Source organism: Castor canadensis, chromosome 10 (assembly GCF_047511655.1).
Source record: "Castor canadensis chromosome 10, mCasCan1.hap1v2, whole genome shotgun sequence".
Taxonomy (NCBI): domain Eukaryota; kingdom Metazoa; phylum Chordata; class Mammalia; order Rodentia; family Castoridae; genus Castor; species Castor canadensis.
Window position 1 is genome coordinate 147,605,252 of NC_133395.1, and position 16,911 is coordinate 147,622,162.

General features: G+C 45.3%; 1 protein-coding gene and 1 long non-coding RNA gene across 4 annotated transcripts in view; one reads left to right on the forward strand and one right to left on the reverse strand.

Moving 5' to 3' along the window:
* Positions 1 to 16,911, forward strand: part of Kbtbd12 (kelch repeat and BTB domain containing 12) — a 62,996-nt gene that overhangs the window by 14,797 nt on the left and 31,288 nt on the right. For all 3 annotated transcript variants that reach the window (XM_074044587.1, XM_074044585.1, XM_074044586.1), the window contains exons 4-5: positions 848 to 998; positions 13,949 to 14,146. In XM_074044587.1, coding sequence (XP_073900688.1) covers positions 848 to 998; positions 13,949 to 14,146 — 349 coding nt within the window. The remainder of the gene's footprint in view (positions 1 to 847; positions 999 to 13,948; positions 14,147 to 16,911) is intronic.
* Positions 1,347 to 16,911, reverse strand: part of LOC141411555 (uncharacterized) — a 43,949-nt gene continuing 28,384 nt past the window's right edge. Inside the window, exon 3 of the long non-coding RNA XR_012436406.1 lies at positions 1,347 to 1,723. This is a non-coding gene — a long non-coding RNA (uncharacterized lncRNA). The remainder of the gene's footprint in view (positions 1,724 to 16,911) is intronic.

Consider the following 16,911-nt stretch of genomic DNA (forward strand, 5'->3'; position numbering starts at 1 on the left):
AAGGCCTTGCTACCTGATCGAGCACCGTGCTGCCCGTTAGAGTGCGGGGTAACGGGTGTGAGGGCACCATGGTGACCGCACTGTTGTGTGCTTCAAGTAGTTACCCAAACTTAGTTGCATGCAACTTTCATAAATACGGTAACCATTCCTTTACCGAAGACTTGGATCAAAGAAAAAAGACATGAATCTTACAGAAATGGAACGTTCCAGACAGTTGTATATAAAAAACATCATTTCACCTGAAGTTATGAGTAGAAGCCACTTAACATCTGTGTGAGAATAAAATCACTCAGTTTTTACTGTCTCTAGTAAATGAGCATATAAAACTAGCTGCAAATAACTCGTATCAGTCCATATATCTTGAAAATTGAGTTCAATCCATTCATAATCAGGTCACGATTATGGGGCAAAAAATTCTCTGATCCCTAGAGCACTAAAATGTTTTTGCAACATCGTTACCTATGGATTAGAAAAATATAAAGAAAAATGCCTTATGAATTATTAAAATTAGCTTCTCACAAATACTATTAAAATCCACAAGTGTAAAGTTAGGTACACTACACTTTAAATACTGTTCAAGAGACCTTGGTTTCATTTTTAAGGCTTTGCGTTTCGCGTCTCCCGTGCCTCGCAGACTGTTCACTGTGATGTGTTCGCCCCATCAGGACGGTGGGTAGGATCCTCTGATGCGGACAGGGTGCTCACGACCCATGTCCTGGGACTTGGTGTGCTTCAAGTCTGAGCCCTGCAGTTAGCCTCTGCTTATCTCCTGGGCTGTCTGCTTTGACTAATTGCGGTCACGCACCCACAAAGACCTCTAAGTGGCGCGTTGTCTTACTTCACACAGACGGATCTTCCTGAGGACGAGCCCGATCGCCTGAGCAACAAGCTGCTGCAGTACGACCCCAGCCAGGACCAGTGGCGGGAGCGCGCGCCCATGCAGCACTCCAAGTACCGCTTCAGCACGGCCGTGGTCAACAGCGAGATCTACGTGCTGGGTAAGAGGCAGCGGCACTGAGCGTGCACGCAGCCCTACCTTTCTCAGTGCTTGCTCCAGAGAGAATGAGTTGCTCTCCCTTCCCTGACATCCCAGTTCAAATAGATACATAACTGGCCAAGAAGTCTCAGTCAAATAAGACTAAATGGAAGTGCACTGGCTTTGAGAGCAAAACCGTTTCTGTGGCATTTCGAGCAGCTTGAGATGTAAACGCAGAACTGAGGCATCCTTACACATCCTGCCTGGCGCCACACTTTGACACGAGGATAGCCTTTGGCCACTTTTCGCCAATGAAACGTGGGGTTTGTCAACCTGCCGTGACTGTGCTATTCGAAAAGGAGGCCAGGAGAGGTAAGACGGCTGCAGATTAGGCTGGCCTCTTCATTTTGCCTGGCCCACCCAAGGTTCACATAATTTTTATCTGAATGCATTCTTTTATAATCTCTTGAAGGCCTGTGGTCTTGAACTAACAGCAGGGATTCAGTTCAGTTCTACTAACGTGGGCAGAAATTGCAGATTCCCGTAGCTCCTGGCCTCCGTCTCTCCTGTTTATCTCCATTTGCTCTTCCGAGTACACTGCATCTCCCCAACGTTGTCCACCACCCGCCTCTCCATCACCATTACCTTCTCTAAGCTTGGGAGAGGCGGGTCAGAAGGCTGCCTGGACACCCAGCATGGTGACCGTGCCAGTTCTCTCACTTCATCCCATCTGCATCGGTGGCTCTCCTGCAAAAACATGGGGAAAATGATAGGTAGCAAAGAAAAGACAAGGAAAAAACGTGAAATGCCAGCTGAAAGCAAGCCAAGCATCTGAATAGAAATGACGTTTTATAAACCAAAGGGAGGTCATTACCTCTTGGCTGTTTGCACAACGTGGAGCAAAATAATTCACGTACTCAATGTATGAATAACTGTTTTATTTAAGAACAAGACATTGTGCAACATAATTTATGACTACCTCAGTTTTGAGACTCACTAATAATTATAATTAAGCTTTTCCTCTGGATAAATATTCCTTACTTTGTTATAACTGTATGGATGTATGAGGCTGACTTACTGAGCGAGCTGTAGCTGGAGGCAACCAGAAGGTGAGAGGAAATTGACGTGCCAATTGAGCCAGAACGAGAGGCCCCCAAATGTGGAGCCACGGTCAGGCCAAGTGTGGTCACTTGTGTGGGGGGAGGCACCTTGAAGACACTCTTGGGAGTTTACAAGTCATAGCAGGGACGAATGTCCACCAAGTGAATGAAATCACGCAGGTTGCAAAGGACAATAAGATTCACGCAGATAAAACAGAAAAAGGGTATGCTTCAGGAAAAGAGGCAGTGGGAGGGAGCAGGAAGAACAGGTGAGGAGAGTGACACAAGCAGGGTTTGGGTGTGAGAATGAAGGTGAGCCAATGAGCCCATGGGACAGAGCCATGAGACAGTAGAATGGGCACAGTGGGAGCCGGATTATAAAGGCCACAGATAAGAATTAAGAGAATGATACTGATGAGTGAGAAGCTGCACAGGTGCACCATGCCAAAAGGGTGTTTTAGGAAGATTGGTGAAGTGAGGCTGTAAAGAACAGATGAAAGGCAAGAAGGAGCTAGACCCGAGATGCGTGGGAAGGCCTTTACAGTAGCTTAGAATCTAGCTTCTAGATACACTAGGGACAAGATCATAGTCACCCTGTAAGCTTTTCACCATGTAGACATTCAGCTTCCCCAATATTCACTGCTTAATCCTCAGATTTTTCTGTAATTTTGAACTGGAGCAAAGTTCAGTTCTTTAGGTTTTTCTAGTAGTCTCAGCTCAGATTTAATGGTTCATTGTGTATAACCAGAATTTGGGCAAATACAGAACCCTAAAACCTTGTCAGTTTAAATGACTCAGAGATACTTTACAGTCATTTGTTAATTGTCTCAGCCAAGCCCTATCTGCTTTGGGGTGACCCCACTGTGTTTGGGGTCACTACCAATTAGCATAACAATAAGACCTACTCCCTACTCCCTGTAATAGATTAATTCCTTCCTACCTCCTCCGTAGACTGCAAGATGTCCCCAAAGAGCAGCTGGCAACACCTCCTTTGCTGAAGTGGGAGGTACCAGCGTAGGTTTGAACGAAAATCTTGGCTCCGCCATTTGCTAACTGTATGTCCTTGGTCCAGTAAAGCTTTATTATTATTATTATTATTATTATTATTATTATTATTATTACTGAAACTGATCTGCTTACCTTAGAGTTATGAAGATGAAGTAAAATGTGTTAAGAGACCTACAGTGTAAGTGTCCAGATGTTCACGGAGCCCTTTGTTATAGCTGTTACAGTTTAAAGTCTCCTGTGTCACAGGCTTGGTCAGCAGCCCACACCTGTTGAGGGGTGTGGAAACGTTAGGAGGTGGGGCCTAAGGGGAGGAAGTTTTGTATTAGGGGGTGTGACCTTGAAGGACATACTGGCATCTCTGCCCCACCATGAAGTGAAGAGACTTCCTCTGCCATGTGCTCCCCAGCATAACATTCTGGGTCACCCTAGGCCCAACCGACCATGGACTGGAACCTCCAGAACTGTGGGACAAAAGGAAACTTCCTTGTCATAGGTTGAGTGTCTCAGGCATTTTGTCTCAGTGACAGAAAGCTGACCAGCACACACACTTTGCTGAAATTCTCAAGCACAAGGCCCTGAGTTCAAACCCAGTAATGTAAAAAAAGTCCACAGGATTGCCTTCCTGAGTTCCTCCCTGTCTGCAATCTTCCTGGTCCCTTCAGTTCCCAAAAGTTCCCCGGTTTGGTTCTCTGGCTAGAAACAAGGTTCTAGTCACCACTCCACCACACATTGCTCTGAACGTGGACACAAAAATCCTCAAAAGAACTAAGAAGTCAGACCAGCAAGATAGAAAGAGATAACAGCTATGCCAGATGAGTTTTATCCAGGAATTCAAGATTAGTTCAATGCTCAGAAATCAATGTGAATGTGGCATGTTAGAAGTCGACAGAGGGAAAGCCACATAGCCACGTGAATCGACATCAAAAATCACCTGAAAAAATACAATATCCATTCATGACTTCAAACCCTCGGCCGACGAGCAGAACAAGGAAACATGTTGTCCATGACCAGACTGTTCTCGGTCAAATTGAGTGTTTTCCCCATGCCCGTGAGCAGGCAAGGATGTCACTCTCGCTTCTGCTATCCGGTACCACACTGGAATTCTTAGTGCAATAAGGAAAGAAAAAAGTTATGCAAATTAGAAAGGAAAGTGTCCTTTTTTTTCAGATTTCATGATCACCTACGTGGGAAATCTCAAAGGACCAGTTTTTAAAATTCCTGGAACTAATAAATGAATTTAGTGTGATCAGAGAATACAGAAGGTCGATCTTATTTTTAAATAAAATTTATATATTTTTAAGGTGTTCAACGTGATGTTTTGAGATATATGTCATAACTAAGTGATGGCTACAGTCACGCTAATAACCCATCTCCTCGTAGTTACCTTTGTGTACACCAGAGACAACATCTGGGGTCTGCTCTCAGCCAGTTTCTGTTGTTAACAACAGTCACCTGCCACACATAAATCCAACAACATTTCTAACAACAAAAAAGTACTTTAAGTTACTTTCACTGCCTTGTAAAAGATTTCTTTTAAGGAAAGTTAGCGTTTATTGAGGAATTGCTAAATGCTAGTTGCTTTACAAGTATTGTTTCAGTTGTCACAATTTCTACAAAGTTATTTTCTTTGTTTTTATCACATAAACCGTGTGATTAAATCTAGGATTCATCTGTCCACTTTCAAAGTTAAAATAACTTTATGAAAATAACTCAGTCATTAGGAGCAGCAAGAATTGTGCTCTTCTGAATGTGAGTGGTGCCCCTGGCTGTTGAATTCTGTGAGACTTTTTACTCCCTGAATCAGAAGGTCACAGATTACTGGGCCTCCTTGCTTCCTCCTTTCCTTCCCACTGTCATTTGTGCTCTCTTTGCTGTCGTTACGTTACCAATTCACACACACACACAAGAAGAGCAATGCATCCAACCCGACATAACATACAGGTCAGCCTCACAGGAAGATGCTTGCAGACAGTGGCACAGCTGTATAGATTAGACCTACAGTTAGGTCATCTGCCACGTATGTGTCTTTTACAATGCCTTCAGATTTTCCAGAATAAAATTCAAGATCTCTGTTACTACACTGATAGGTTTTGCTTTTTTTATGGTTTTGGTTTGGTTTGTTGGCAGTACTAGGAGTTGAACTCAGGGCCTTGCACTTGCTAGGCAGGTGCTCTACCTTTTGAGCCACTCAGCCAGCCCTTTCCATAGTTTTCATTTGTGTTCTAGGCTTTGGCCTGACATCTGACTTCCTATTAAATGATGGTTACTCTAACAGGTTAACTGGAGCCAGAGGGCCCCAAAGCCGTAAGCATCCATGTACCACGGGGGGAGGTTTAGGATGAGGAGTAACCACCACTCGGTTGATGACTCCTGTCTTATCTTACTATGTCTTTATAAATCTCTGTGTTAATCCCATCTGTACCTCAAATAAGCCATCTGAAGGAGAGGTCCATCTGCACAGAGATCTGGTCCCTGACATTACTGGCACCTTGTGATTTTGACCAGGTCGCTCAGCTTCCCCAAGTGTGCTTTCTTACTGAACATTAAAACAAAGATGACCCCAGCACAGTGTTAAGTTGTGCAGCTGCTGTGACACTTGAGAGGTTCTTCTGCCAAATGCTGGATTCTCTGTCTGGATGTCCGTAGTTATAGCAACTGTTACCCTAGTGTAGCACTAAGTTACCATAAGTGCTGAGGTCCAGGATGCCCGCGAGCACAGCTCAGCCCAGACGCCTCACCTCTACACCCTGTGGCCCGGCTGGGGGAGCACCGCTAGGCTGAGGTCCCTCTGCCCTGGTGCGTTTGGAGCCAAGGACAAGTCTCTACGCTGCACATTCACGCCACCTGCTTCTCTGTGTGGATCGATCGGGTCCACGTTTTTACGTGAGAAACTGAAAACGTACAGAGTGTACTGTTGCTATGGGAACCAAAGATGACAATATTAAACTACCTTCCACTGGCCCTGGAGCCTTGAGTTGAGTTGTAAAGATTTCAGAGTTTCGGCCTCAGTTAAGGTCCGTGCTGAGTTTTTATCGTGTAAATGTTTGTCTTTGAAAAGCATATTGTCACAGATAGCATGAGTAGCGAAGGCAGAGGTAAACAGCCTCTGGAATTATGATGAAAGGAGCCTGAAAGCATGTTAGTTACCCATTGAACTCTACAAATGGCCTTCTTAACATAAAGATTTAGAAAAAAGACGTGGCTAGATTATCTGTTTAAGTGGTTCCATTTTTCACGAGGTCTCATGACTGATTTGTCAGCTTTGCCACTCTATAATCGGCTCTTCTGTTAGATAACTTCCAGAGAAGTTTAAAACAATTTCAATGGTCCATATAAACCTTACAAATAAATATACCCTTATTGGAAACACAGGTGTTTAAAACTAGCTGGGGTTGGCTTTGACCTTTTTCCTGAGGATTTTCTTGGGAAGCTCAGTGGCAGTGCTGTGTGCGTAATGGCAGCGCCTTGGAAGCCTTGGGGAAGAAACCAGGTGAGAAGTGCTTACCTAGCATTTACAAGACCCTGGGCTCAGTCCCCACCAGAGAGAGAGAGAGAGAGAGAAGAAAGAAAGAAAGAATGAAACTACTTTAATCCCAAACATCCTAATCATGTACAAGACACAGTCGAGAAAATTTAGGTTAATGTACCCTGTGCTATAGAAAATGTGGACACTTTGTTTTCAGGTTTTTAAAGCGCACTTTTATGAATAATAAAATAGAAAGTAAGTTAAGTGCAGTTTCAAGGAAGACGGGACAGCCTATCCTCCACCCCTCAAAGACCTAGTTATGAACGCTCACTGAGTGCCTCTGTTACAAGTATTGACTAAAGATGGCACCAGGGTTCTTGCTGAAAAAAAAATCACTTGTGAGCAAGATAAACTCGCAAGCATTTTACAGATCATACTATTTGTTAGGTGTTTGAATAAATTATGCCTGCTTCTGACATGAAGATGTGTGTTCATAAATATGCTTTGAATTTTTACCAGGTTATTTTTTTAAGTCAAATTGTGTTTAGAAGTTGCTTCCGCTTGCTGGGCCAGGCACAAATGAACTTAAGAGTCTATTTTTGGAAGCTTTTAGACCTTCCACACACTATGCTCACCCACCATTGCAGCCTCCACTCCTCCACGCATCCCTCCAACCCCACAGAACCAGCACCAGCATGGGCTCGGGCATCCTCTGTCTGGGGTGCCTCATCCTCTGTGTTGCTGGCTCACAGGGCCCCATTTGACCTGCACACTGTCCCCAGACTGTCGAGGGGCAGAGACCGTGTTCTGGTCCTCTCTGTCTCTCATCAAAGCCTGCTCTGTGTGCTGTGTGCTAGGTGGAGTAAATACTTGTTTGCCAGAAATTTTCTTATCTCTGTAGCCTGTCCTGACCCTCCACCACATAAAATGTCACCGAAAAAGCTATCAGTGTTTTTAAAATAGAGACTTTTCATTTCCCTGTCAAGGGAGGCAGCTGATGTGAAGTTTTCCTACACAGCTAATGTCCCAAGTCATCAATGCTGCTTCCTCCAGGAAAGCAACAAAATGGAAAAAACCATTTTGTGCCTCATTGCTTTGCTGGAAACAACAGTGTTGTGTGAGCCTGACTCAGCTGGAATGCCATTAAACAGTAATGAAGGGGAAAGTTGCATAAAAGGCCCAGGTTATTACAGTAATAGCACTTCCAAGATCATTATAGTGGGGAGTTATTTTATGAGAAGAGGGGACCAAGCTTCACCGTGACAAGATTTTGCCCTTTCTTTCTTTCGATCAAGTTTTTAAAAACCTAAGTGTTTCTGGAATGACCTGGGTTGCATATTAAAATGGCATTGTCTCAGCCCTCACCTTTGGCAGATTCCAAGTCAGTAGAAAAAGGGAAGAACCAGGCACTTCTGGTGTGAGTAATCATAGGACTTAATTTGGGGAACACGGACACTGCGAGGAAAGTGGGGGTGACATATGAACCTGGGTTACATAAGCCAGTCTGTGGTGGCTTTTAGAAGAGGCACAGATGCGTGTACAGCCATCATCACCTCTGATCTCAGAAGCTAAGCAGGGCCTGGCCTGGTCAGTACTTGGATGGAGAAGAGGTGCAGAGATGTCAGTGTTTCTTCTGAATGGCCTGTTACACTCCAGCATTCTAGGAATTTGGGTAAGGTTATTTAGTCACAGTATCTGATATTGATAAGTTATCAGAGCAGACTGTCTGGCATGTTCTGATCTAACTGCAAGAGTTTTCTAGGCTTAGAGACACAACAGCTGAAGAAGCTTAGAGCTGGAGTCACTGGCCTGCCATGCTTACGAATCTCCCCATAAACTGTATCCACAAAAGCATACAGAGTGTGCTCGACCCCTTCATGTTCTGGCTCCCTCAGCAGGGTACCCAGCAGTAAGTGCTCTGAAGACCAATGCTAGCCTTTGCTCCCAGGCTACAGCCTGGGTACGGTCACTATCATTGACACCCTGGAGGTTCACAGAGGGTCTCACTGCGACCATGGGTTAGGATGACACTAACCCCTTCCTTGTCATCTCTCGCCCCAGGTGTAAGTCCCATGCTGTGTTATCTGTGGGTTCCTGTTTGCCTTTGATACCCCAGCAGTCTCAGTGTCTTTGGAAAAAAAAAAAAAAAAAAAAAAAAAAACCTGAAACGTGTTATTTCATGACATCTGGTACAAATATCAAGTAGGTATACAAAATTTGAGATTGCTTAAAACAACTAGAAGTTTGAAATGCTTTGGTTCTGAAGTCAGAATTTTGGGTAGTGCCGACGTCACTGAGAGTGGGTGAGAAGGACCCGGTATCACTGTGTGTGTGTGTCACCGTCAGGGGCGTGCCACTCCACATTCTGTTGCAGCCATTTTTAGGAAAAAGAGGTAACAACCAGCTAAAAAGCCTTGCCAGTATCAAGGATTTGTTTAAGAACGAAAATCTCAGGTGTGTCTAATAGACTGTCTGTATCTGTGGGAATTAAAAGCGTAGATCATATTGTTACTCCTGAATCCTTTAAGAAAATGTCAAATTATATCTGTTTACTCCAATTCACTAAGCCAGAAATAGCATGATGTCTTAAAAGAGCTGAAACAGAATTTAAGAAATCATGCTTTAAAAAGGAAACTATCAGGGCTGGGCCTGCAGCTCCAGTGGTAGAGCACCTGCCTAGCAAGCTTGAGACCCTGAGTTCAAATCCCAATACCTCCAAAAAGAAAGTGCAATTTCAAAAAAGAAAAACGTCAGTTAGAAAAAAGTCTGTCAACCCATCAAACACTGTTTGAAAAGGTGGGGAGTTGTCCAAAGTACCTAGTACGAATCTGTGGAATTATCGAGGAAACCCCTCATACTATCTATGTATGCTAATTAAAAAGTAAAATAAAATGTTTAAAAAAGAAAAAACCTGTCGTTTTGAATAGAACATACTGTTTCTTCAGTTACTTCCTCTGAATTCACATGTGCAATCAAATTATCACTCTCTTCCTTGTCATTTCTTGGATAAATATGGAAATGAGCACGAATGATTGCTTTCTATAAATCATCTTATTTAGACACAAGATAAATATGCCAGTTTTTCCTTTAAATTTTTAATTTAACAGATACTGTCAAACATCCTCTAGGAGAAAACCATGGCGCGTGGCACCTCAGGGAGCACAAAGATGTGCACAGGCCCTGAAGGCCTTATGACCTGTGCCTCCCACATTCAAACCACAGAATATATGCCACTGAGAGTGCCTTCCATGGCCACGTCAGAGACATTACTAGAAACTCGGTTTGCATCCTTAGGAGGGGCAGGCAAACCTGAGGAAGAGACCTGTAGACTCACCCCACCAGTGTCTCCTCATCTGGGCTGGGACTCCTGTATCCTTAAGAAGATGACTTCTGAAAGCATCTGGGCACAGGGTTTGGGTTCTTTGAACTCTGGACACACCACATTCTGGAAGGGTTATCATTGCTTTCTGTTTTGACAAGATAAATGTAAGAAACAAGAGACTTGGTACAGGGGTGAGGAGCTGACCCATTCATGAATTCAGTTCAGTTTTTATGACTTGACCACCTGTACCCAGTAGAGAAAGTGCTAGGGACACAGATGTGAACTAAACATCATTCTGTCCTCAACGGGTTTACAGTCTAATCCATTCGGGAGATTCGTGAAGATGATAGGTTGATAAGAGCACTGTGTTTTTATAGGAATCTTGAGTTCTGTTCAGAGGGTGATGGAAGCCAGAGGAGAGACTGGCCAGACCTGTGTGGAGGCAGGAGACTTGGTGAGAGGTGTTGGCCCGCTGAGCCTTAAAGAAGCAGGAGTTGGTCAAGCTGAGGGGAGAGAGAGTCTGTGCTTTGGGCGGGGGTGTCTGTCATATTGTTGTGCCTAAGGTGTAGGGGATGCAGGAGGAGGAAAGGCAGGTGTGAGGAAGAGGGCGGGGCTGGGTCATCAGAATGAGTGCTTTACAGGAAAGCACAGGTGAGTCTGCAGAATTGGGTGACCAAGGAGATGTGAAAGACAGGAGTGACATTCTCTGGGCTGTCACCTCTGGCCTATGGCAGCTACAGGTCTTGGCTGAGCTTGCGCCTTTCCACTGTTCCCAGAAGCTCCCTCTCAGCCTGCGGTGACCCCCGCAGGCCAAGCTGGCGATGTCATGGGAATAAACAAGGAAAGATGGGCCCAGGCATGACTGGAAACCCACTGTGTCCTGTGCTGGGTGAGACAGAAAGCCCCAGGCTCACTCTGGATCAATGGACCACACTGTGTAGCTTACGTGGCACTTGGGATCCAGCTCCAGAACTTTCTGTTCAACTGTCCACATTCCTATGTAGAAGGAATAGGCAATTGCAAGACACGGTTTTTCTTTCCAAACTGATCTGTCACAAGCAGAACTTGGCCTTCCCTTTTTGGTAGTCTGTTTGGGGCAGTTAACAAATGCAGATTATTGCATTTTCTTAGCAAATACAGTAAAGGAGAGCAGAGGGTTAATGGGAGAGAGTGGCCTAGTGTGTGTGTGTGTGTGTGTGGTGACTGTCAACCCATGTTCTCTGAACCTAAGACGCCTGCACTGTTGGTAACACTGCCAGAATTTGGTAAAGGGCAGGTAAGTACTGAGATGCCCAAGAGCCCCTGTGTGAGACTTTAGAAGGTGACACACTCACGCTTCCTAGGGTTTTAGGCTCCAAATCTGGAATTCTAAGATGAAGGAGGAAAAGAAATCATGATCTGTCAACTCGTGTGAGTTTGAAACAAATTGTCACAGGCATTGTGTCAGCAGGACATAGATTATATTTGACATGTGAGTCAGAAGCCCATCTGCCCAGCTGTAAGGCCAGTTTTACTCCCCTTGGTGTCTGTTGTGATATTCACCTGACAGCGCCTGCTTCTTTCGGTGTTTGTAACCACAGGAGGAGATGGGGGGCCCTGTGTGGCTCTGTGTGTCAGGGAGCTTTCCCTCTCCTGAGGCTGAGAGGAAGCCTCTGTTGATTTCTTAAACTTTTTACCCGATTTTCTATCCAACCTGAAGATAAGCTTATAAGGACAAGTAAACCAATTATACACATAGCAAATAATTAAATTAAGAGTTATCAGTCATAGGATTTCAGCAACTTCAGTCAGCATTGTAGAACATGGTAGGAAACAAGAGCTATCTCTGAGCACTGATGCTTGCTAGCCATTTTTCTCCCCGTGGAGATACTTAGGACCAGGTAGACAGCACAGTGACTTCCTCCTACCCGTCTCCTCGCGTGGCTATCTAGTGGTTTAATCCTTGCAACATTTATAAAATTGGTGTTGTCACCCTTAGTTTACAGATAAGAAAAATTGAGGCTTAAAGGAATTAAATTGTTCAACTTCGTCCAGCTAACAAGTGGTGACCCAGGAATATGAACCACAATCTGTCTGGTTTCGCTCTGTCTCCCTCATTCCCTCCCAGGCTGGTTTAGTGATGCCTGCAACTTTGGGAGCTTGTCAGAAGCATTCAAAATCCACCTATTTTGGATCAGGCCCAGAGCAGAACAGAAAAAGCCTGCCACCTTGAGGCGCCCCCGGCGCGAGGGCATGGGGTTGCCACCATTGTATTCCTGGCAACTTTGACTCTCAGAGTAGCACCGCTCCCCTCCCCTCAGCCACTCCTTGCAGAGGCTCTGTGGGACGTGGGACCACTCAGAAAGGACAGACAGAATCCATCAGCGCCAAACACAAGAAGAGGGACACTATCTTTGTGGAAATAAAAGTGAAGAAAGGGAGTCATTGTCCTATAATTTTATCCCCCCCCAAAAAAAACAATGCAGGTGTATATTTTGCATTTGAGGTCCATTTGGGTATGACTTACAAAGATAGTTTCTGTTCATTTGCCTGCTTTTGAGTAAAGAAAAGTCACGCTCAGAGGTTCTGGTATCATATAAATTAAAGATATGGTAGTATCTCATTGAAATTCCACAGATGTGCCGATTCCACCCTAGGATTTCTCTCTTCAAGAGGTTTCTTTCACGGTGCTGCTGCTGACAGCAGCCTTCATTTGATTATTTATCTAATCAAGATTCACCTTCAGTCTAAGCTCAGTAAGTCTGCTGCTAGTGGAGTTAGCATTACACGGAAGCGAGATGGAGAATGTGTCCCGGCATTGGCAGCCTAGAGAGAGAATGCCAGGAAGCCGCCGGCACCCTTGAGCTCAGAGTGTGAGCTGTCTGCCAGTCAAAGAGAAAGGGCACATGGTTTTGTAGAATGAGCGCTGAATGCTGTAATTAAATACGCTCAGTCACAGAGCAACGAAAACGACCAGCTCTCACTCCAAAAAATCAAGCCATTCTTTCTGGGCGTCATGTTGGGGAAGCTCTTCTCTTTTTCCCCTTTGTTTCTGCCCTTTCCTAATCCCAACAGCCCTTGGGGAAGCTTTCCCAAGGGTCTTTATGTGGAACTTCTGAGTTCGATTGGTACTCTGTGTGTCCCAGCCTGGCTCCCAGTGCCTTGCATTTGACCTGTCTACTTCACCTACTGGTTCTAAAGTAGCTGTGATACAGCTGGCCCAATAGTCTTACTGGATCTACAGAAACTGACCACTAAATTCATCTTACCTTATTGGTGGTTGCTGGGTTCAACTGCTACAGATAAATCCTCTTCCTTAAGGCCTCCTGCCCCACGTACAGGAAGTTCCACTTTTTGTTAGACTAAGAACCCCCTCCCATGTTGAAAGTAGACCCTGGACACCTGGACTGTGCAGGTAGCTGAGGCCAGTGTGCCCCTCTTTGGGAGCGTGGCAGCTCAGACCTGACGTTGTAATTACCCAAATTATTCATCCAGTTGGATGACAGAAAGCAGCTGAGAGCTTCCTGAGTTTATAGCCTCAGTCCCTGGATTCACACTGAGACAGGAAACAGACCAGACTCCATCAGCAAGGACAAAAAAAGCAACTTTCCTCCAAAGGTCTCTCCCATCACCTCTGACGCCCGGAATGAGCCCCAAACGTGTTGAGGATAGGCTGTTCCCATCAGTCCTCTGTCCATTAAGCACTGGATCTGTAAGGCGCATTAAAAAGTGGCCTTTGCTCGCAGTGAGCATACAGTACACTGGCTTGGAAGACAGGGAAAGCATATGGAAAGACACATCTGTAGCTTGAGAGATCAGCGAAATGATTGCCAATGATCACAGCGGACAGATGTCCGAGTCATATGGCCTCACGTTCAGACCTGTCGTCCTTATTACAGAGGCGTGCTCCTGGAGCCGGTGCTGGATCGTAGCGTCTAAGTGGAATTAGTGTCCAGCACAAGCAGAGGAAGCGCTGTTGCTTAGAAACCTTCCAGGAGCAAAGGCCCGTGGCCTGCTGTACCAGCCGCGCGGGGCAGGGATGTCACAGTGGAGACTCCCTTCTTGACCGTGGCGTTTCTGTGCTCCGTTCTCTGCAGGTGGAATTGGCTGTGTCGGCCGTGACAAGGGCCAGGTTCGAAAATGCCTCGATGTGGTGGAGATCTACAACCCGGATGGGGACTTCTGGCGAGAGGGCCCGCCCATGCCGCATCCCATCCTCTCACTCAGAACCAACTCCACCAATGCGGGAGCCGTGGACGGGAAGCTGTATGTCTGCGGGGGCTTCCACGGAGCAGGTACTGGTCTACATTTACACTTTCGTGGCCTCTTGTGGAATTGATTGTGGCCTCCCTTGGCTGACCTGATCACTGGGGCATGGCTTTTAGACCTGGGACTTCAGGTCTACAAAATGAAGTGACGACATCCCCAGCTGTCCTGAGGGTTCAAGGGCACACGGTAGACCCACAACGCACAGCGGTCGAATGTGAGGTGGACAGAGATGGGAGAGAATGACTGGGGCCTGGCGATAGTATTATAGGAGAGATCTTAATACAGGAAGGACAGATAGAAGTGGAGAGATGACAAGAAGCATGGAGGTCTTTGTTTTTTATTTTATCTTATTTTATTTTTTTTGCGGGACTGGCGTTTGAACTCGGGGCTTCATGCTTGCTAGGCAGAAGCTCTACTACTTGAGCCACGCCTCCAGCTCTTTTTGCTCTGGTTATTTTGGAGATAGGCTCTCATTTTTTGCCCAGTCTTACCTGGACCAGGAGCCTCCTATTTTAAGCCTCTCTCCCTTACCTGGGATGACAGGTACATGTCACTACACCTGGTTTCTTTCCATTGAGATGGGGGGTCTCACAAACTTGCTGCCTGGGCTGGCCTGCAACCGTGATCATCTGGATTTCAGCCTCCCAAGTAACGAGGATTACAGGGATGAGCCACTGGCACCCGGCAGCCCTGGATTTTGTCTTTTTTTTTTTTTCTTTTTGGTGGAACTGGTGTTCAAACTCAGGGCTTCGCACTTGCAAAGCAGGTGCTCTATACTGCTTGAGCCACTCCTCCAGCCCCTTTATTTGTCTTTATCAATTACTCAGATACCCTCACGCTACCCCTCTACCACCACTTGAAATACTTTTCTCGAAAGCCTTTCTTAAGTAGTATCTAATGCATGTATTTGTTTGTAAACTTAGTTTCCATATATCCAGTGGAAGCCTCGTTGCTGTCTGCAGTGTGGATTTATAATCTTAATGTAACAGGGGAGTTTAAAATATGCAAAGATCTGGTAGGCCAGTGTCTCCAAAGTCTGATGAGTGGCATCAGTAAAAAAGGCAAAGCGCAGTTACGTTAGAAACGACTGTTTGATTCTGACTCACTAACAGGAGCGCTGGGCCAGTAATATCCAGGCAGCAAGTGTCCCGAGAGCACTCGGTTTGGAGGAGAGCCAGATTAAGTAGTACTGACAGCGCCGAGTGCAGCCTTCTGTAGAGTGCACAATTTCATGCAACTTAAAACTTTCACTGTGAATTAAAAGACATCAGGAGATGTCGGAATCAAATGCAGTGAGAAGACTTCATTTGGTTCTGTTTTTATTTTTTTTTTTAATTTGGAGGTATTGGGTTTCAATTCAGGCCTCAAGCTTGCAAGGCAGGTGCTTTATGTGAGCCACTCCCCAGCCCTTTTTGCTTTAGATATTTTTCAGATAGGGTCTCACACTTTTTCCCAGGCCAGCCTTGGATTGTGGTCCTCCTACCTCTGCCTCCTGAGTAGCTGGGATTACAGGTATTTGCCACCATGCCTGTCCCTCATTTACAAATCTTCTATAAAACAGTATTTTTCAGATGATCTAGGAAATGTGAATATAGACCAGGGTGTTGGATGATATTAGGAATTATTAATTTTAGGGGTGCTACACTTTTTTACATAGAAGAAAAAAGTTCTGAACTATTAGGGATTGCTTAGAAATATTTGTAGATGGGAATGATAATGCTGTCTGAATGTACTTTAAACTACAGCAGTTTTTAATGGGAGGGGCAACAATAATACACTTTGCAACCTTAGTAAATGTTGATTATGGTTGAAGCTGGATAATGGGTACTTGAAACTGTATTCCTTTTACTATTTTACTGCTGTGTGCTTACTGTCTTAATAACTCTTGCATCTTGAACATCCCATGCTACGTGTCATAGCTCAGCACAGAGGCACAGAGGTGCGAGCTCTGCCCGCATGGGGACGAGGCAGGAGAGAGGCCAGGAAAGAGCCCAGGCCCTGGGCCACACCCAGCAGGGCTCCTCCAGCCCCCAGCTTTTAGCTTCCTCTGGACCAAAAGAGAATACGAGGGGCAGCCTCCACCCCTCAGAGGGACGGGTGGTGGTTGTTGTGTCAAAGGAGCTGGAAGACATCCTGACTCCTCCTTGGCCCTTACCTTATCTCGCTCTGCATAATACTGAGTTAGAGAATTGGCACCTCCAGTCCTTAAAACACATACAAGAAGCCCACCCTGTGAGCCACCCTCTCCTCTTGGTCTGTAGAGGACTGATAATGCTTTCGGCGGGTTGGGCTCTGGCTCCCACGTCCTTTTCAATTATTGGGTAGAGGCAGATGGTCTGTGACTGGCTGGGTGAGTTGTCTCAAGGACAGTATAATCTACAGGTCCCATCATCACACCTAAACAGACGCTGAGTTTTCTCTCCTCATGTGACAACAAATAAATAGGACCTACTTGTCCCTCTTACTTATTCAGAAAACCACTGTCAAGAAATTAATCTCTTGGGACTTGGGGAGGGGGATGTAGGAGGGGGGGTAACTTCACCTGTGATATATTGTGAGGACTTTTGTAAATGTCACAATGCACCCCCTACAACAACCATACGATAATAAAAATATAAAAAAGAAAAATTAATCTCTTGGGATTGGAGACATAGCTCAAGAGGTAGAGCACCTGAATTCAAACCTCAAACCACCAAAAACAAAAGGTAAGATAGAAAATAATCTCTTTTTAGTTCAATAAAAGTTGATTGAAACATTCTGTGACTAGACTTCAAGATCCAGTCTTGAGATG